At 37.0% G+C, this 21,971-nt stretch overlaps 1 protein-coding gene across 1 annotated transcript; it reads left to right on the plus strand.

Annotated features, from left to right (window-relative positions):
• The first annotated feature begins 8,124 nt into the window (after positions 1-8,124).
• Positions 8,125-16,830, plus strand: m6pr (mannose-6-phosphate receptor (cation dependent)). Its single transcript, XM_039763741.1, has 7 exons — positions 8,125-8,410; positions 10,396-10,619; positions 10,736-10,899; positions 11,194-11,303; positions 12,116-12,246; positions 12,997-13,123; positions 15,442-16,830. The coding sequence occupies exons 2-7, from the start codon at positions 10,450-10,452 to the stop codon at positions 15,565-15,567; spliced, it is 828 nt and encodes a 275-aa protein (XP_039619675.1). The 5' UTR covers positions 8,125-8,410; positions 10,396-10,449; the 3' UTR covers positions 15,568-16,830.
• The last annotated feature ends 5,141 nt before the right edge of the window (positions 16,831-21,971 follow it).

Here is a 21,971-nt window from a genome sequence, read left to right on the forward strand (position 1 = left end):
TGTGTAGGTGCTTTAGACATTGTTCAGGTACCCATTTCCTTTATCGTTCCAACTGTACCCCCATCAACATGTCTATCGAGGTGATCACCATCGATCAAAGAACTGTCACTTACCGAGTGGTTTCCATGCCCGGAGATGGCACCTGCCTTTTCCATTCTCTTTGTTACATATTGCACGGCCATATCAGGTTCACTCTTGATACCCGGAGGAACACTGTGTCTTATGTATTGAATGACTAGGACAGGTTCAAGGTGTGGACTGATGACGGTACAGGAGATAATTATACTACACAGGAGCACTATAAGAGTGAAATGCTTAAGCCCTTCACCTATGGTTCTGCATGTAAGTTGATGGCGGCCGCTGAATTGTTCGGTTGTCGCTTTCAAGTGTACCGAAATGGCCAAATATTTTACACCTTTCAATAACCGCCAATGCCTCTTAAACATCTTAGATTCACAGGTGACGATTTTAGTAGTGGACACTTTGATGTTTATGAATGTTTAAACTCTCAAAAGCTGGATGCGAAGTTATTGATGAAACCGGTTGTATGCTTACAACGCTTGACAGATGCCGAATGTCACTTCAACACAAGTCCTGCAAATACTGTTGTAATTGAAACAAACCATGAAACTCAAACTGATTATGACAGCAGCAATCTAAGCTGTGAGATTTGAGACAAGATTACTTTTAACATGGCTAACTGTACATTGAATGCTCAAAAATAGGCTCAGCGCACAGCTTGGTCATATTACAACCGGAGGGCTGAACTGACAATGTGGTATACAAAGAGATCCTTAACAAATAATTATTGGTATATTTTTCCTCAGTTTAAAAAGGTTTAATTTTCTTCTTAATAAAAGTTTTAAGACAGTACTTCGCCACTACGAAGCGCAGATATGTTACTAGTAATCAATACGAGATGTAACCAGAGTGCTGCTGGTATTATTACCATGTGCCTCGAATTTTAAGGTACTATCGAGAATAACACCTAAGCTCTTAACCTGGGAGGAAGAAGAGATAAGTATCAATAGTCAATGAAATATTATCACATTTATCCAAAACAGATTTAGTTCCTACCAGAAGAAAATCTGTTTTATCATGATTTAATTTAAGATAATTAGCAGACAGCTATCATTTAACCCAGCCACAGGGGATGCACAAACCAGTGTGTTTCTTTGTGCCCGTCCCAAGCATGGATAAATTAAGAGGGTTACGTCAGGAAGGGCATCCAGTGTAAAATTTTGCCAAATCAATATGAGGACAACAATACAAATTTCCATACCGGATAGGTCGAGCCCTGGGGTAACAACGATCGCCACCGGTACTTTTAGCCAACAGGGTGCTGGCAGATATTGGGCTAATGTTGGCCGAAGAAGAAGAAGGAGAAGAACAGGGGGGAGACATGCCGGAGGCAGGAGGAGAGGAGGAAAGTAAAGAGAGTGGAACTGAGGGTAGGAACTTTGAATGTTGGCAGTGTGACTGGTAAGGGGAGAAAGTTAGCAGATATGATGGAGAGAAGGAAGGTTGATATATTGTGCATGCAAGAGACTAAATGGAAGGGGAGTAAGGCCAGGTGGATTGGAGGTGGATTCAAATTGTTCTGTCATGGTGTGGATGGGAGGAAAAATGGGGTAGGAGTTATTCTGAAGGAACAGTATGTCAAGAGTGTTTTGGAGGTGAAAATAGTGTCAGGCAGAGGAATGATTTGTAAGCTGGAAATTGGAGGTGTGATGATGAATGTTGTTAGTGTATATGCACCGCAAGTTGGGTGTGCAATGGGTAAGAAAGAAGATTTTTGGAGTGAGCTGAATGAAGTGATGAACAGTGTACCCAAGGGACAGAAAGTGGTGATTGGAGTGGATTTCAATGGGCATGTTAGTGAAGGGAACAGTGGAGATGAGGAGGTGATGGGTAGGTATGGTGTCAAGGAGAGGAATGAAGAAGGTCAGAGGATAGTGGATTTTGCCAAAAGGATGGACATGGCTGTGGTGAATACATATTTTAAGAAGAGGGAGGAACATAGGGTTACGTACAAGAGTGGAGGAAGATGCACACAGGTAGATTACATCCTATGCAGAAAAGTTGATCTGAAGGAGATTGAAGACTGCAAAGTAGGGGCAGGGGAAAGTGTAGTTAAGCAGCATAGGAAAGTGGTCTGTAGGATGATATTGGAGATCAAGAAGAGGAAGAGAGTGAGGGCAGAGCCAAGGATTAAATGGTTGAAATTGAAAAAGGAAGACTGCAAGGATGAGTTTAGGGAGGAGGAGAGACAGGTACTGGGTGGCAGTGAAGAGTTACCAGACAGCTGGGAAACTACAGCAGATGTAGTAAGGGTGACAGCAAGAAGGGTGCTTGGCGTGACATCTGGAAAGAGGAAGGAGGAAAAGGAAACCTGGTGGTGGAATGATGAAATACAGGAGAATATACAGAGGAAGAGGATGGCAAAAAAGAAGTGGAATAGTCAGAGAGATGCAGAAAGTAGACAAGGGTACAAGGAGATAAGGCGCAAGGTGAAGAGAAAGGTGGCGAAGGCTAAAGAAAAGGTGTATGATGAGTTGTATGAGAGGTTGGACACTAAGGCCGGAGTTATACTTCACGCGACGCATGCTGCAGCGGACGCTCCTGCCACGCAAGCATTGTAGTGTTCATACTTGCGCGCGTACTTTACGTAAATCTGGAGGAATCCACCAGGTGGCAGTGCGAGATATTATCACGGTGAGAACATGTTCGGCTTCTCTGTGTTGTGAATTGCCTAGGACACCTATTAAATTCCGATGACACCTTACCGCAATATCTCTGAAAAGTATGTTTATTGATTACATCCATCAATACAGGGATGTGTCCATTCCAGCAAGCATTGGGCACGAGTGAGAAACAGTCCCTTGACGAGGCTTCAGCTCATCGCAAGGTGAATACAAGCACACACATACACTAGCGTCATTTTAGCGGCACCAAATCCACAAATCTGCATATCTTTGGAAGGAAACCGGAGCACAGTGTGGAATACAAGCAGGAAATACCAGCAACATAACTCCCTGCGACACAGCAGTGCTATCGCTCCACCACCGTGACACCCCCATGTGTGTAATTATTCCTCCATGTGTGTAATTATTAACAGTATTCATTATTTAAACAAAATTATATGTAAAATGTAACATACACACTTTAATGCATTTCATTATGAAAGTGATATCAAGTATAAATCTAAAGAATCTAAATGTGCAGAGAGTTGGAATATCATTCATTTAATTTGTTCTGTGTGGCGATCTGTTGCTGCTTTCCACTGCTGTCAGGTCCAAGAAGCTTGTAGCGATTAAAAACTGGGATGACCTTTACGATGGTCTGCTTTAATGATAAAGTAAACTACGAGGTTAAAGTGGACATTTCGAGATTAAAGCCGAAATTTCCACTTTAATCACAAAATAAACATTTTCAGCGTGTCCTTTATTTTTTTCTCAGTGGCTCAAATATAACGCTATATATTATGTTGCTGTTGTTAAGTTGCAAAAATAAAAAAATTAAAAAAGACGGCACAAAAGATGGTATGTGAGACTTTTAAAATGTATCGTGACATTACGTGTCAATATGCGACGCTTCATATAAAAGCACCACGAATGCATCTGTATGTCGGCATTTTGCTTCACCACATCAAAGCATTCATCCCGTAGGATCTGCATAGAGGCTTTCTGTCACCTGTAGATAGTAAACAGAGACATTGACGTCACATTCCAACTTTTAGCACACTGCGCCCCCCGACTTTTTGCTGGTACTGCAACTCGCACATGCGTCACGTTAATTTCTGAGGACCCACTCAGAGGACGCGTGAAATGAACGCTGGGAACGTGTGGCAGCCATGATGTGGGCGCATACGCGTTCTGAGCGTAAAGTATAAATCGGCATTTAGGAGGGAGAAAAGGACCTGTACCGATTGGCTAGACAGAGGGACAGCTGGGAAAGATGTGCAGCAGGTTAGAGTGATAAAGGATAAATATGGAAACAAACTCACAAGCGAGAAGGGTGTGTTGAGCAGATGGAAAGAGTACTTTGAAAGGCTGATGAATGAAGAGAATGAGAGAGAGAAGAGGTTGGATGATGTGGAGATAGTGAATCAGGAAGTGCAACGGATTAGCAAGGAGGAAGTAAGGACAGCTATGAATAGGATGAAAAATGGAAAGGCCGTTGGTCCAGATGACATACCTATGGAAGCATGGAGTTGTTTAGGAGAGATGGCAGTGGAGTTTTTTACCAGATTGTTTAATGAAATCTTGGAAAGCGAGAGGATGCCTGAGGAGTGGAAAAGAAGTGTACTGGTGCTGATATTTAAGAATAAGGGGGATGTGCAGGACTGCAGTAACTACAGGGGAATAAAACTGATGAGTCAAAGCATGAAGTTATGGGAAACAGTAGTGGAAGCTAGGTTAAGAGGTGAGGTGATGATTAGTGAGCAACAGTATGGTTTCATGCCAAGAAAGAGCACCACAGATGCAATGTTTGCTCTGAGGATGTTGATGGAGAAGTTTAGAAGGAGTTGTATTGCGTCTTTGTGGACCTGGAGAAAGCATATGACAGGGTGCGTCAAGAGGAGCTGTGGTATTGTATGAGGAAGTTGGGAGTGGCAGAGAAGTACGTAAGAGTTGTACAGGATATGTACGAGGGAAGTGTGACAGTGGTGAAGTCTGCGGTAGGAGCGATCAATGCATTCATCATGGAGGTGGGATTACATCAGGGATCAGCTCTGAGCCCTTTCTTATTTGCAATGATGATGAACAGGTTGACAGACAAGATTAGACAGGAGTCTCCATGGACTATGATGTTTGCTGATGACATTGTGATCTGTAGTGATAGTAGGGAGCAGGCTGGTGAGACCCTGCAGAGGTGAAGATATGCTCTAGAGAGGAGAGGAATGAAGGTCAGTAGGAACAAGACAGAATACATGTGTGTAAATGAGAGGGGGGTCAGTGGAATGGTGAGGATGCAGGAAGTAGAGTTGGCGAAGGTGGATGAGTTTAAATGCTTGGGATCAACAGTACAGAGTAATGGTAATTGTGGAAGAGAGGTGAAGAAGAGAGTGCTGGCAGGGTGGAATGGGTGGAGAAGAGTGTCAGGAGTGATTTGTGACAGACAGGTATCAGCAAGAGTGAAAGGGAAGGTCTATAGGACAGAAGTGAGACCAGCTATGTTATATGGGTTATATGGGAGACACAGCTGGAGGTAGCAGAGTTAAAGATGCTAAGATTTGCACTGGGTGTGACGAGGATGGATAGGTTTAGAAATGAGTACATTAAAGAGTCAGCTCAAGTTGGACAGTTGGGAGACAAAGTCAGAGAGGCGAGATTGCGTTGGTTTGGACATGTGCAGAGGAGAGATGCTGGGTATAATGGGAAAAGGATGCTAAGGATAGAGCTTCCAGGGAAGAGGAAAAGAGGAAGGCCTAAACAAAGGTTTATGGATGTGGTGAGAGAGAACATGCAGGTGATGGGTGTAATAGAACAAGATGCAGAGGACAGAAAGATATGGAAGAAGATGATCCGCTGTGGCAACCCCTAATGGGAGCAGCTGAAAGAAAAAGATTCAAAAGTGTCTGTTCTTCTGATTGTGATGCATCTTCTTTTGGAATCAAAAATACAATGCATTTTATTACTGCATCAATAACAAAATACTTTACAACAGATGGCGATTTGCAAACATTAATGCTGAATGCCCAACAGAGTGTAACTACAGGACACACAGAAACTGGTTTATATGATATATTGTCAGCTGTCCTTGAGTGGGAGGTATCTTCAGGGCTTACTATTTTACCTATAATTCCACTCAGAACTACAGGTTGGCACTGTCGCTTATGCTTTTCCCTTTTAATCTTCAGATCTGCAGCTTGTTGGGATGAGCAATGATGTCATCCTAACTGAAATTCCTACCTCTTCATCCCTGTATGCTTTATAGCAGTGGTCCTCAATCATGGTCCTGGAGGGCAGCAGTGGCTGCAGGTTTTTGCTCCAACCCAATTGCTTAATAAGAAGCATTTATTGCTTAAGTAACACGTCTACTTCACTTTAGTTGTCTCGGTCATTAAGATTTTGAACCCTTTTTCCTTATTTTAGTCTTAAGCAGCTGTATGCTTGGATTTTAATTGCTCCTAATTAGCAATAACATGCAAATGACAAAAGAGACCAGCTTTTCTCCATTTAGCATTTTACCATTTACAACTGTGTGTATTTATCATGCACTATTGGGTTTAATTAAATACTTGGAAGGAAAGTGAAGAGAAAAAAATGAAGGACTGAGAATTACTCATCCATTTTAGCCTTCAAAGCATTTGGATGATATCCTTAGAAAGGGGAAGAAAATCTAGGATATGAGAATTAGCTGACATAGCAGAGTTACAGCACTAACAAAGCCATGAATTAAAATTATTGGCAAACATTGCTTTCTAATTAAGTTAGAACAAAAACCTGCAGCCACTGCGGCCCTCCAGGACTGTGGCTGAGAACCCCTGCTTTATAGGAACCATCTGTCTTGGTTTTGTTCCCTATATATGGTCCCTGCTCTTTCCCTTTCAGTTGCACACCTAATGAACACCATACAGCAGAAACGCTGTGTCTCTGAGAGAAAAAAAAATATTTTGTGAAAGAAAACAGGGGGTGTCTTTTGTTGATAAAGAATGGTTGCCATTGAGCCAGTCTACATTTATACTTGTAAACAAACAGCAAGCATAATACGTGGATTTTTTTATTTAGAATCATCTAAATATCGTACATAATAAACTTTTTTTAGTAGTTTGTGTAAACATAGTATTTTATTAACCAGTCAAGTTTTAATACAATTTTATCAGCCAGTCACCTTTTTATTTCAGAAGTATGGCTATATTATTGTTTTCACTTTTGGCTACGTATAACATTCCAATACATCTTAGTAAAGTTTCTGTTTTAGAAGCTATTCCTTCTGAAGTATACATCTCCTTTCAGCAACTCACATCTATCCACTTTCATAACCTGCTTATCCAGGGCATTGGTGGAAGTTAGCTGAAGCCTTTCCCAGCATTCATTGGGTACCAGATAGGAACAGCACCTGGACAAGTCCTCAACCCATCACAGGGAGAACACACATATATTTTCCAAGAGACTAAATGAAAAAAATAGTGAGGAATATATTCTATCAGATCCTTCCAGGGGATAAAGAATGAACAGATTCTTGTGGCAGTGTAGTGACTGTTCCTTATGAAAAATACTAATTGGGATAACTTTGTTGAAAACAAAAATTTAAAAAAAAAAACACTGCTCTTCCCTACTGAAATATTTATTACCTAATAAGTACCATTAAAATTAATTATTGGTTATCACTCAACAAAAAGATGCAATACAATTTTAAAAAGACATTACAATCGACTGTTCTTTTTAAGAACTTTAACCTGAATCTGTTTTGCAGTTATTCTGGACATGTATCTTTTTAATAAAAATTTTTACTGAAATGCTGCATGTGTAGTCTTTCAAAGCACACTGTCTTGTGTTTTGCGGTAATACTTGTGACACTGGGCACAAATTATATCTTACATGTAAAATAATACATTTATAACTGTAAATGTAACAATTTCTAAATAAATGTTACTAAGAGATCAAGAGGTTTGGTAGATTAACTGCAACAACTACTAATCATAAATCTATAAATACGAGTCAGTATTTACTTTAAAATATCTGCATGTAAAAAATACCATACAAAATTGATTTATGTACGTTCGGCATCTACAATTCAGTTAAGCTTGCGTCCAAGTGAAAGCAGTTTTGTTAAAATTGAAGAAAGCTGAAGAAGGTATAGATGTAAATGGTAGACCAAAACACCACATATATATATATACATACATACATAAATACGTACATACATATATGTCTGTGGGAACAATAAAGTAAAATAAAATAAACTAACAACACCATTTCCCCGTTGAACACGCTTCTATTTCGTTATTAAACCGCAATTGTAAAATCTCGCGACGGCCGTTGAAACTCACGAGACGCGTGGCTTCATTGGAGGCGCTGTCATTACCCGATCTGCGTGCCTACCCGATTTGCGCGCGACAGGCGCAAAACCAGCCGTTTACTTCAGTTCCGGGTACTTTATTCCAGTCATATGACTTATTCAGAGCAGATCCCTGCACGTGATCTTATGGGGCTTGATTCCGCCCTTTTCGCTTTACTTCCTGGTTTCTGTTACTGCTGTAAATTGTGTTATAGCGAGTATTTCCCTACTCGTGTGACTGTATAATCAATGTGCAAGTGAGCAAATCGAGTCGAACATCAGAAGTTGCATGGAATCAGTGTAGAGAGCAAGAGCTTAGTCACACCTAACAGCCTCGCAAGTCATCGCTGCATCGTGCCGTTCTGAGTGGTTCGTCTATAGCGTCTGGAGCTGATTTCTGGAGGTAATTACTTTTACCTATATGCTGAATCCTTCTTTTTGGTTATTCGCATAACGCTAAGGCCTTTGTCAGTAGTACTGAAAAAAAGGCAATACTGGCTAATACTGGATAATTAAAATGTTATCAATTTCCATTTTTTCCCTCCAGATGGCAAGGAAGTGGTTGTATGTCATTAAAGATCCTCTTTGGTTTGAGTGCTACACCAGTTCACAATGATGGAATAAAGTGGCTATGCTTTTGTTGTTTTTCAGGGTGGCATTTTGGAATTAGTTGCCCATTTTCCTCTTGAGCATATGCTATTTGACAGTGTATTTGGTAAATAAAAATGATCACTATTTCGTTTCGTATTTGTTTCCCAACTTTTAAGCAGACATGACGTAATCCTGCTTTAATATTTAATTTCGCCATTATTTGTTAGTTTAATGAATGTTTAGTCTACACGAACAATGTAGATCAGCGGGTTTTTTTGTGATTCCAGTGGGGAATATACCACTGTCAACTTTAGAACAATACATGCTGCTGCTCTGAAAGGAGGGAAAATATCCATGTTCTTTCCCATGGAGATAAAAGCCTGGAACTAGACTGGATTTTTCCATTAATAAAGAATGCAAGTTAATAAAGCCTTAGTCTTTATAATGTTATTTTCATTGGATCATGTTAAAACTCTCGACTTGCTAGTGGTTTAGTGATAAAGTCCATTCATTTTCTGTACTTGATAATTTCAGTTCTGCGTTGCATGGAGTTGAATAGATCATTGGTGGACTAACACTCTCTCTTGTGTTTTTTTTTCTTTGCATCCTTATGTTTTAGGGATGAGGCATCAGCCCCTAACAATCAGTTGGTAAATTAATGTCCATAAAAGTATATGCATACAGGCTAGCAAAGCATTCTGCCGTGCTTCTCACTGGTCAGAAACTGCTTTAGTTACATATTTTTCTCCTTAAGTAGTTTTGGTCAAATGACAGTTATAAAAATTGTTATTTGAAAAGGCAAAAGCCCTGCAAACCTTATTGACAGGGACATCTGTTAATTTTTTGAAGTTTACTTTTTCAAACTTGGCATCCAAACATTAGTGCTGTCTTTTAGGCTGCATGTGTAACTCTGTGATTAAAATATTAGTTAACCATGTGTGATCCCAAGGTGCAATGGGATTTCATTTAACTTATAATCATATTGTTGTCAATGGTGTGCATGGTTCCACTGGCCCAAAGAATTATTGATCCTCTTGGTAAAGATAAAAATAAAAAATAGTAAAATATAAACGGCTCATATAATGAGCTATAAATTATAACCAAACAACACAGAAAAACACAGGCATTTATTTTAATAAAGCAGGCAAATGATCTTAAATACTTTTATCTATAATCGCATTTTTACTATAACTGTCGAATAGCATCAAAGTATGTGCAATAAACTGAGAAAGTCTTTACACAGCATGTAACCTGTGTATGAAAAATGGCAAAGAAGATGCTAACTTCACACCCACCACTGTTTCCATGGTTTTGAATGTATTTTTCTACTAATATTTCTTTTAAAATATTTTATTACATTCATTGCTGTATTTGTGACTATCATTTTCTTTTGACTTGTAAGTGCTTTCCCTTCCTTATGGTAACTGAGAGAAAGTGTTTCTCATATGTTATCTGTTTAATGTTCTTTTAAAATTAGGTGACCAAAATGGTATTCAAGAGTATTGTGTTACGCTTAAATAGGCCAGATTTCATTCTGTTTGATGAAAAAAAGTTAAGTAATTTTGACCCCAGTATTTTTCAAAGACACTGGAAACATATCTAGAAAAATATTCTGTTAATTTAAAAACATTTACTCTGATGATTATCAAAAATGTATGTGTTCACAATTTTTTTTACTTAACTCCTCCATAGAGTTGGAGATAGTTTTAGTGTACTTTTAATTTTTCAGCTTGGAATTAAATTTCATCTTTTTTAATTCTTATATGCATGTGTCTTTTTTTTTCTTCCTTCATGTAGATTATCAGGTTGATATCAGAGAGTTAGACACTCATTTGTCAGTATTTAATAGCCATGAATGTGAGATGTGCAAGTGTATGGCCACTGTTGTGTATGCTGTTTCTAAGCAAAGGTGGGCAGGCTGACATTTCAACCAAAAACTGCAAGCTATCTGGAGGTGATGGCACACCATCTGTGATGGAACAAAACCTGCTGGCTAAGTTGGAGCCATTGACAAAATTCAAGTGAGTATAAAGAAAATTTGCTTTATGTGTACATTAAATACTGTATTGTGGTTACGTTTCTGACTAATCTGTCTTAATATCATATTAATGACTGATATTTGTTGTTCTCTGTTTAGTTTTACAACACAAGAAAATGAAAATGAAAATCAAAAGTTCACTTACTGTTTTCGAGTCTGTGGTCAAGCAGGAAACATAACCAATGGAGGTCTGGTACAGCTTGATGGAAAAATGCAGGAGACTGTTGTGGGCCGCTACAATAGCACACAAGTCATCGGTGGCAGTGAGTCATTGTTGGGGAGGACCATATCACTGGCTTGTGGTTGAAAAGTTAATGGTCAACAAAAGAAAGTGTAGGGACAAAAATGTTATAAAGTACCATGTACACTGAAGTCAGTATGTTAACAACATTTACACTGTATGTATTGTCAAAAATTTAGTTTAGAAATGTTTCTTAAATGGTTGAATGAGACAAGAAGATAAGTATCATTTACAAGAGTAAAAAAAAGGCAAAAGTATAAATTGATAACTAGAAAGATGCAATATGTAGTGCTTTACTTACTTATGTTTCTTTTAGGTGACTGGATAATGCTAATTTATAATGAGGGGGACAAATATGATAATCACTGTAACAAGGAAAGTCGTAAAGCCATTGTAATGATTTCCTGTAATCGCAAGACAGTACAGGTAATGAAGAATTCATGTACACTTGTTAGTGTTTTCTTGTAATACTGACAAAACCCAGTTAAGCTTGCTTATGCATGCTGTTTTGATTACGATATGAATATTATCATTAAAGTATGCTTGCTGCATTCAAATAATGCATACACCATATAATTATATGTAACTAAATGTTTTAGTAGAAGGTATAAGTAAGCTTGCAATGAATGATCTAAAATGGTGAAAAGGTAAATAGTAAACTGCCAGAGTTTTAAATTTTAAAGTTTAGGTTAACAAAAAAAAAAAAAAATCAGATTACAAATGGGCCTTCTTCGAGGGAACAACTAATAGGTTACAACCTACAGATGTTCTGTAGCAATTAAAGTAAATTAAGCCTTGCAAGTTGAAGTAAACAACAGGTTTCCCAACTTCTGTGGGAACTTTCTCTCTCTTCAATATGAAATGAAAATATGAGATTAAAAATATTTCATGACCACCACTACAAAGTAGTGATCATGGGGTAAGTAATATATTTTTAAAAAAAAATCACTTTTGGGTGTGTTTTTTTCTTTTCTCTTTAATTAACAAAGAACGTGAAAGACAATTATTTCTGTAGCAGCCGTTTTCATGATATACACAGAAAATGCTGTGGCAACACCAAATATCTTGTACAGTTTATCAATATTTAATATAGAATTTATGTGGATACATTTTTAAAATTACATGTTTAGTTTAGAACTGCTAAGTTACATTTTGTATCTGACTATGTTTGAAATGGAGTTGTGATTCTCATTACTGGCAGCATTTTTTTCATTTTTCTTTTTCTTTCACCTTTACAGTCTGATTTCACTGTTGTTGTTGAAGAACGCAACCGTCCCAGCGATTGCTTTTATTTGTTTGAACTGGAGTCCAATGCAGTATGCCCTACAGAGGTTCACCAGCTGAGTGCTGGTTCCATCCTCCTGATAGTGTAAGAATAGGCATTTTAATAACAGGATTTGGGAGGTGAATTATTTGATTTGGATGCAAGTCATTGGCCAGTTGGAGAAAAAAAATAAAACAAAGATCGTAATCATTAGCATAAAATACTGATGCCATCCACACTTCAGAAAGTAACTTAGATTTTATACATGGAAAAAAATCTTTTTTAAACGGTTTCATAGTTTATTAAATTGTAACAAATTGAAGTACTGTATGTGTTTAAAGATTTGTTGAATTAAAATATTCAGAAACAAGCTAATGAAAAATTCACAGAACTTAAAGGTCTGTCCTTTGTATTAGAAATGTCACAGCCATCTCTGTTTGAAACATTCATAATGCAAAAATGAAATATTCTGACCTCTAATGTTGCTTTTTTAAGCACTTACTTGCCAAGGAGTTTGATAAAGCTGATGAATTACACACTGCATAATGTACTATTGACATCTTACTTAAATTTAACAGATGATAACGAGTGAACTTTGATATAAATAAAGTAAAATAAACAACGGCCATTGATTATGATATAAGTGAAATATAACTGAAATTCTAACAAATGTGGCATTTACATTGCTGTCTAGGATGATTATATGTTTGAATGTTTAGCTCCTGTTCAAAAGGCACATGTTAAAAATAAGCGAATATTGCTAAAATTGTATTATACCTGTTTTAGATGTGTTTACATTTGTGCAGATACACATTTATGTACAGCAGTATTTCCTTAATTTTCTTGTTTTTGTAGCTTCTCCTCCTGTCTAATTCTATACATAATTGGAGGCTTCCTATATCAGCGATTAGTTGTGGGGGCAAAGGGGATGGAACAGTTTCCAAACTATTCATTCTGGCAGGATCTGGGTAACCTAACAGCTGTAAGTAATCGGCTTAATTCTCAGGTTCTGAAGAACACAATTTTTTGTGTAGTTGGTTGGATCATTTAAGAGATTTTAAGACATTCTTTCTGTAATGTTTATGTTTTTCTTATTTAAACATCTCTATCAGGGCCATTTACATCACAACTTTTGAAATCTCCCTCCTAATATTCTAGTTAGTTAACAGGCCGGTAAAATCAAATGCGTTATGATTTTTCTGGAAAAGTTTGTTTGTAGCAGTTACCTATGTTTTATTGTCTCCATAAATTGGTGCAATATATGTTTTATCTTGTTTGGGGGTTTGGAGAGAATGCTTTGTTCATATAGTGTCTAAAGCATATTGGACTTGATTTCTACCATCTATCAGCCGACATAACCACACCTATGATACTGTTTGCAGTTGTGCATGTCATTTGGTCAAATATATTCTTATGCTTATTCAGCAATGATATATCTCAAAACAGGCTGTTGTTTTAAATATTACTGCACAAGACGTGGAACAGCGTGGGAATGTAAACTGTGTATACAACAGGGATGTCAAAACAACCTGTACTTTCGGTAACAGTTAATACCACCACTTAAAATACGTAACAGTACTAGTGTGTTTTCCCGCCCCCAGTATCGGTAGTACCGAATGACAGTCAGAAATGCACATAGGTGTGAATGCACCTAGACTGATTACTCCAGAGGGCAAAGTAATAAGAAGGGAAAACGTGATTAAGAATGACTCCTGGTGATGGTGAAACAGCACCACATCAACACATGTCAAAAAGAAAAATATAAGTCATGTCTGGAAATACTTTGTCTTCAAGACAGGAGAATTTCAGTGTGTGTGACTATGGGAATCAGGCCTGTTATTTTTAAAAAAGCCAAACCACAAAAGCAGGCTTTGTTTATTATGACATTTATCTAGTTACAGAGTGAATTCATAAATAGATTTCATGCATGCTTTGCAAGCGCAATGCTGTGATTGATCACATTTAGTTTTTTAATGTTTAAATTGTAGTTTTCATGATTCTTTAAGAAGAGATAAAATGATGGCATGATGGATAGCTTTTTAATGCTGTGTCCTTTACAGACCTTAAAAAGGAACAGAAGCTTTGTATTCAGCCAAACATGTCAATGGTTGTACATTAAAGCATCCATCCATTTTCTAATTGCTTTATATAGTTCGTGGTCGCAAGGGAAATGTTACATGCACCATGCACTGTTATGCCTATAGTACTGTGCTCCCTGGCAGTGCAAAAAGCTGTAGTGAGTAAAAGTTGAGGTAAGTTTCTAAACCAAGTGGCTAGTTGTCTTGCCTATACTGGCAATGAAATGAGCGACTCCATTTGCTGACATCAAAATAAAATGTATTTAGTTCTTCGAAGCAAAAAACACTGCAGTTATGCCAATAAGCATGATGGTAAAAACAACATACTTTATTGGATATGCAAACACTAAAATTTTGACATTAGTTTGGCTTTTGAAGCCAAACTAATGTGTATTTATATAATCCCCAAAATATAACAAATGTAGTGAAAGCACATATGTCATATATTTGAAAGCTGTGTTGGTGGGGGTAATGCAGTCTATCAGTTAAACTGCTGGCACAGTTAATATTCTATTTCTGGACTAATATAAAGGCTAAGCAATAACAAAAGTCTGATCGGTCATATAAGGTGCTTTGAAAACCGCACAACAAAGTGTGTTTTGCAGGGCTTCACCAACAATGGATTAATGTAAAGCTGACAAGTTTGAGTTTACACAGGAAATTAAAGTATGGCCAAATGTTAAAAAAATGTACATATAAAAAGGTGGGACAGTATTTTTCAGTTAATGTAGAGAAAATTTTGGGGAAAAAAATGTGAAATGTGCACTTGGTAAAATAAGTTAGCATATTTTGATATCATCTTTTATAAATCCTATGCTGAAATTGATGCTTTTATGGTTTCTGAAATTGTTAAATGTTAACATAATATGTATAAAAGGAAGAGTTCAGTAATTTATTGTGGATTATTGATATTAAATATTTAATGTCATTTTTACTTGGTAGAAAGATAAAATATGATAAAAAAAATTGTATATCTGTATTTGATATTTTAAATTTAGAATTAAATTTGGTGATACAAATTTCCTTTAAATATATCTTTTCTGAAATCTTCAGTATGTCTTTAATTCCCTGTAAGAATTGTTACCTTAAACTACAGTACTACAGTGCCTTAATCAAACTTGCTTGTAAATTTTCTCTTAATTAATTTTCTTGTGCTTCAAGGTCCTCAGTCGAGGTTACTTGTAGCTTTTAATATTGCATTTCTAATTTGTATTTCTTGTAGGATGGCTGTGACTTTATCTGCCGTTCTAGAACTCAGAATGCCCCTCCCACATATAGAGGAGTAGCATCTGAACCGCTGGGGGGTGAAGAAGTAGAGGAGAGGGATGACCACCTACTGCCTATGTGATTAAATGTACATTGTCATGGTGTGCAAAGAAAAACATGGATTACTCCCAGTGTTCTTCTTCTGAGCCTGTTGGAATCAGTATCCAAATAGCTAACAAATGGCCGGGAAATTGTTCGGTTGCCATTCATGCAACCTGCCTGTGATATTACCAAAAAAAAGAAAAAGTGCAAACCTCTTCCCTCTTACCCTCACATGGAATTAATTTCCTTGAAATTTTGTTTAACTGCTTTTCTTTGGGTCAGTTTAACAAAGATCAGTTATTTAATAACAGACAATGGCACATAATGCTCATTGAAGTTTTCTGAACAGAACATATAAGAAAAAAATAAAAGGGGTTCTTGTCTGAATTCAGACCAATAAAACCCCCAGGTTTACTTGTGTTAATCCTCACTAAACATCTGTACCCAGGACATAAAATATCTTTCCTGGATGGGAATTTGAATCATTTGGTTGTTGTGTATTGTGCTTTTTTTTTTCTTAAAAATAAATAATCCAATTATTGCTTTCCTCTAGTTTCTGGAAAAATGTTGTCTTTCAGCAGTCTTATCTATTGTAAATCATTATTCTCTTTTTCCACAATGCTTTGCTCTTCCAAAATATGTTGCAATAATTGAAAAGACCTTTTCTTTGTTTAGTAGGTTGACTGAGGTTTTCTGGTAATAATTGTGGTACAAGAATGTGATTACTCTGGCTTACTTTAAGAGAGCCAAGAAAATGTGTGCTGTATCTGGCAATTGCTTTGAAATGTAAAAAAAGTAAATCAGTAACTGGTCCTTTCTTTTATTTGAATCCTTAATATTTTATAAACAGGTCAATTTTTTTTTTATAAACCAAAGCAACCTGTGCACATGTGATGTGAAAATTATTTTTTTTTTAATCTTATTTTAATTTCATAGTGATCCAACAAAATTAAGAGCCAGATTTCTGGTTGACTGTAGATAGCTATAAAGCATTTTTTTCTTGTAATCTAAATTACCAGAAATATATGTTCATTTTTAAATATTTTGTGTATGTTTAAAGCAATATAATATAAAATGGGAGAAAGTGAGCTGTCTACTATGTCCACTGCTTTAAGAGTTTTTTCAATTTATGTTGTGTATATGTGGATAAATTGTAACTTCTATTTAAGTTTCAACTTTCAGGAAACTGAATGTACTTAGTGCTGCAGTACAAATCCAAGTGAGCTACTACTGAAGCCTTTTACCTTCAAGCTTAAGTTGTGTATGTATAGATATTTTATTAAAAAAATACTTTGTAAAAAAACTAGTCAGTCTTGCAGGACAAGTCTTCTATAGTACAATTACATGCCTCTTTTTTTTTGTTCTGGGGTTTTGCCATTTGTTCTTTAAAAATGCATTTGAATTTGTTTTACCAGTCGAAAAAGTAATAATAATAAATGAGAAAATACACTATTTTTTTTCTCAGTTTTATGTGAACTTTGAATAGTTGGTGTCAGCAGAAATTCAGACCTTCTCCAAATATGGTTCTAAACAAACTAGCCAAACTTCATAGTGCAGCCCAAGATTAAGAGATTCATGTTATCCCATAAAGGACTTCTGAACATTTTTCCAGTGAAACAAAGAATATGTTCATCTGTTATCAGGATCTTAGTTATGCAGAAGATAAGTTAATCTACCTCTGCTCTTGTATCATGAGAGCTTAGAATAACAAATTTATGTCAGAGGTGTTTGTACAAGCATAAAACTGCAATTACTTAATCTAGCAAAATCATCTCTCTCGGTATATACTAATGTTGCAGCTTGGTATTGTTGGTCTAATTCTCTTACATCTTGGAACTGATCAGACATATCATTAACTTCAACTAGTACTTGGCTATTTTTGTAGAAACCACAATTAGGATCAGGTATGGTTGTATTTACTTTAGGTAAGCAAATGGGCATGCTACTGTGCATAGCAGTGCTGTTCTGTTTCTTTGCTACTGTAAAGCCTGTGTGAGAAAGCAGACCACAACTTGATTGAAAAAGAAATGCCATGAGGAAAGTAAGTTCCCCTCATCACCATCCATCAGTCATCCAGTCACCAGTAAGACCAATGACTGAGTACCATTTACTAATCCCAGAGCCAAATGCTTCTTTGATCCTCCATGCCTAGGATTCAGAAAGAATCAGATTAGAGAAAGATCATTTCCAAGAAGCAACACAAATTAAAGAGACTTATAATTATACTGACTTATAACACGAAAAACTGTTGGGTTGGATTAATAGAGAGCACATTAAGATTGAAAACAATAGTGAGACATTATTTGTGATAAAAGGCAGACAGAGGGACAGAGCAAAATTGAGTAAAGTTTAAAAAATTTAGGGAGCAGAAGTTAGAAAAAGGATCAGGATAAACTTACTGCAAAATTGTTGAGAGGGTTAAGGTGTAAGTGACGGAATAAACTAACCAGAGTTAAACAGAAGCTGCATCAGTCTTAAAGGAGGCAAAGGGAAGAATGTGTTGGGGCAGCTCCAGATGGGTCTTAAAGTGTAGTCCTAATGATATAATTCCAAGTCTGGATGAGAAACTCCCATATAAGACCAATCTCGTACTTAATAATATACTTAATGAAAGGTTTTTTGCCCTTTCAAAGATATTGGAGAACATCTTTCATTTACATTATATTTTTTAAGGTCAAATTGACAAGAAACAAGTGAAAATAAATTGCTTTAATAAATCTGAAGGAACAGTGTATCAGTTAGGCTTAAATAAATTCTTTATGCAGCAAATGTCAGTACATTCAATGTATTTCCCTGAAAAAAAATGCATATAATATACTGTATATGCATACAATTTAGAAATTGTGGCATATTCTTACTATGTTTCCAGGGAGATGTAATATGGTACAGATTACCTTATAAATACTACAAGGTCAGAAGTTTGAAAGCTTTAGAGACTAAATTCACTGTAAACCGTTTTTGCATTGTTAAAAATAACTGAACATTAACTACATAAAAAGTGTAAGATTGTAATATAAATTAACTTAAATAGCTAAAATCAGTTAGTGTTATCAGCTGTCAAACCTTTTGACTTAATAAAGTGTCAATAATACCTGACAATTTGACCAAGAATTAACAGCTGAGTTTACTAAACTTTTTTTCACCCTAGCATGAGACTAACCTTCATATTTTCTTATTAAGAAAGGAGATTAAATGTTAACCATGCTTAGGGCCCTATGTGATGAAGAATGAAGTGTTTTTTTACTTGTGGCTTGTTCTTCCACCATCATTTTAATATATAACTGGAAAAGTGATTGAAGCATTAGCTTTCAAAACCTGAAGCTAAACCAAGTGATTCAATGACTTCTGAAAATTGCAATCTGTCACTCTTACTTGCAATAATAAACCTTTTTGTCTCTTTCATGGTTTCATGCTATTTAATCCTAAGCAGTTTACAATTCTAGTGTGTGTCTGTAGATGATGATGTTTACAGACATGGTCCTTGAAGACTGCAGTTGTTTTCACTACAATCAAGGCTACGTTCACATTAACAAAAAAGTCAATTATGATTTTTTTTGCTCAGATCGAATTTGTCTGTCTTGACAGTTCAAATTCATAAATACAAGTGGCTTCTGGTTAATGCTGCATTTCATTTACCACTGATGTCAGACCTTTAAATGATATCACACCCAAGTTGACTGCATTCCAGTCAAACATTCAGAAAACCAATTTGGAAAAGAAGGCAAAAAAAAAAAAAAGCCAGCTAACTAGCTTTTGATGTTTTTGCATCTATTATTGGCACTGTTGCACCAAGAGATGTGTGGGTAAGAGAAAGGAGCCAGCAATACTGGGAATGTGACTTGTCACAACTATGGCTCTCCTCCTTTGTCGTTTTGCCATGCTTCTGGAGCTGGCTGATTATGGCAGTGCTCCACTTGTGCATTTAGGCAAAAAAACCACATGCATTCCAATCTGTCCATTCTCATTCATGTTATATAGCCATAACTTGGATTTGTATCTGATTCAGGACTACGTAGGAAGGTGACTCAAATCTGATATGAAAAGATCATATTTTTGTGTCCACACAGCCCTAAAACTATCAGATATGTATCACAGTGAGGCAAAAACTGGATTTGAATCGCTTCAGCCTGTTAATGTGAACATACCCTATGTTTAGTTAATTATCTTATATATTAATGTCTATGCGTGGAAGTGTGTGTGTCTCTGTCTGTCTGGGCCGGAAGTGAGAGGTGGAGCTGCGGTAAGGGCTCCACCTCTGAGGAAACAGAAAACTCACTTAGCCACTAATAATAAGTTAGGCCAGCATGTCAGCAAAACGAAAGATCTGAAGAAAGACAGTCATTAGCCGCTAATATCGGCAAAAAGGTATCCCTTTCACTTTTCCTCCTGCCACTAATACAAAAGCGATGCTAGCACGCTGGCAGAACTAATCCTCCTAAGAGAGAGATGCCCAGAGTAGTTCCTTTCAATTACCTGACATATCTATATTTCAGGTTTTTTTTTTTTTCTGTTTCAATAGTTTCTAGGACCCCAGGCTTTTTACAGCACGGGCTTACATGGCTAGTGTGATATAAACCCTCCAAGTACATGAGCATGGACAGAAATCTGCTTTACTGTTCTTTTTTCAGAGTGGAAAACACACTGTCAATTATCAAGAGAAGTCTTCATAGTAAAGACTCGGAAACATACAATCTTTTTTTTTGTTTTTTTTTTTCTAAATGGAGACAATCACCCCATGCTACACTGAATTGGCCTGTTAGCTCACAATATCCAGTGTTTTCAGAATTTCTTGTTAGATATCATTTAGCTCTGCGATCTTAATATTATGGAGCTTTTTATTGCTGGAGTCATGTGGGTTGCCCTAACCCATTTGCATGCTTTGTGCAGATGTGGAAAAAGTTTGATTGTGTACCCTTGGTATTTTTGCAGAACTTGTTGTAAGGATATGGGTTTCCGGGACTGCTACATTGTGCCACTCAGGATATCTGATTTAAAAACATAAGGATTGCATTTCTGAAGTTTGCAGATGGCATTGGTGTCTGGTGTGACCTGGAATGATTTATACTGTAATTGTGATGAGGGCAAGATGAAACATTGCACCTCCAATTCTGAAATCGTGTTTCTCTCACAGAAACAAAATATCATATTCCAAGGGTGAGAAGCTGCTCGAAGTAGAGAAATCCAATTACCTTAGAGTCTTATTTATGAGGGAGGGTAGAGGCTATCTTGAAATTGACCAATGTGTCTGCCCAGTGACATCAGTTTTTCTAAAATGGTACCAGATGATGGTGCTGAAATAGGAGCAGTGTTTAAACTTGTCAGTCTTCATCCCCATCCTCACCCCTGATCATGAAGTCCGAGTAGTGACTGAAAATACATGCAGCCAAAATGCTCACTTGGGGTTTCTGTGCACCATGGCTAGGCTCATTCTCCTGTGCATGGTGAGGGGTCCAGCAATACAAGCTGGCCTCTGAGTGGAGGTACTACTTCTCTGGATTGACAGGAGGCTACAGAGGTAGTTTGAGCATATTATTATGTCACCTGGTCACTCTCCATGGGAGATTTACTAGGTTTAGTAAACTTGAAGAAGATTGTGTGATGATCCAAATTGGTTCCAGCTGCCATAACTTCTTTGAACCTGGAACAGCCGATAGACATGACTGGGCTGAGCCAGGCAAATGAGGACATAAACAGTAAGGTGCAAAAACTGAAAAGTTATTTTATTTTCAAACAAAGTGTCCAAAGTGCCACCTTTGTAGTAAATTATTTATAAAAACAGTGTGCGTAATGGTTAAAAGAGAGAAGGTGGGAGCATGCACAGATCCCAAATTAGGACCCAAGAGCAGCCATGTGATGGGTGACACCTTAGCACCACACTAGTTCAGATGGTGTGGAACAGTGTGAGGTTTTCATAGTGGCTGGAGTGCCAATCCTGCCACCGACCCCTAGCTTTTCCATGCAACAAGAAGGACCTTCTTGATGTAGGTTAACATCATACCCAGGATAAGGCAATTGCAGGTTAAGGGCCTTGTTCATGGGCCCAACGGAGTGGAATCACTTCTGGCATTTGAGGGATTAAAGCCGGCAACCTTCCGATTACCGGTGCAGATTCCTAGCCTCAGAGCCACCACTCTGCCTGAAGTGGTTAAAAACTCTATAATAAATGAGTAATAAAATTGAGTTAATAATCACTAGCAGGAGCTGCCCTTCCTTTTATATATATATATATATTACTGTTAACAAATAAAAGGAAACGCTCAATCATCACAGTCTTTTTAAGTTAATTAAGCTTCAGGGATATCAATCTATGTAGTTGGAAAGCATAAACAATTGTAAATCAACTTCACCTGCTTGGGTGCAAATGAAAATGACTGCAGATGCACTGAAGAGGCAACAGCAATACTACCCTCAAAAAGGGAATTGTTTTGTAGACGGTGGACACTG

Source organism: Polypterus senegalus, chromosome 9, assembly GCF_016835505.1.
Source record: "Polypterus senegalus isolate Bchr_013 chromosome 9, ASM1683550v1, whole genome shotgun sequence".
Classification (NCBI taxonomy): Eukaryota; Metazoa; Chordata; class Cladistia; order Polypteriformes; family Polypteridae; genus Polypterus; species Polypterus senegalus.

Coding starts and splice junctions, on each gene's coding strand:
- m6pr (XM_039763741.1), top strand. CDS start 10,450: ATGAATGTGAGATGTGCAAGTGTATGGCCACTGTTGTGTATGCTGTTT. Junction 10,900..11,193: donor CACACAAGTCATCGGTGGCA/GTGAGTCATTGT, acceptor TGTTTCTTTTAG/GTGACTGGATAATGCTAATT. Junction 12,247..12,996: donor GGTTCCATCCTCCTGATAGT/GTAAGAATAGGC, acceptor TTGTTTTTGTAG/CTTCTCCTCCTGTCTAATTC.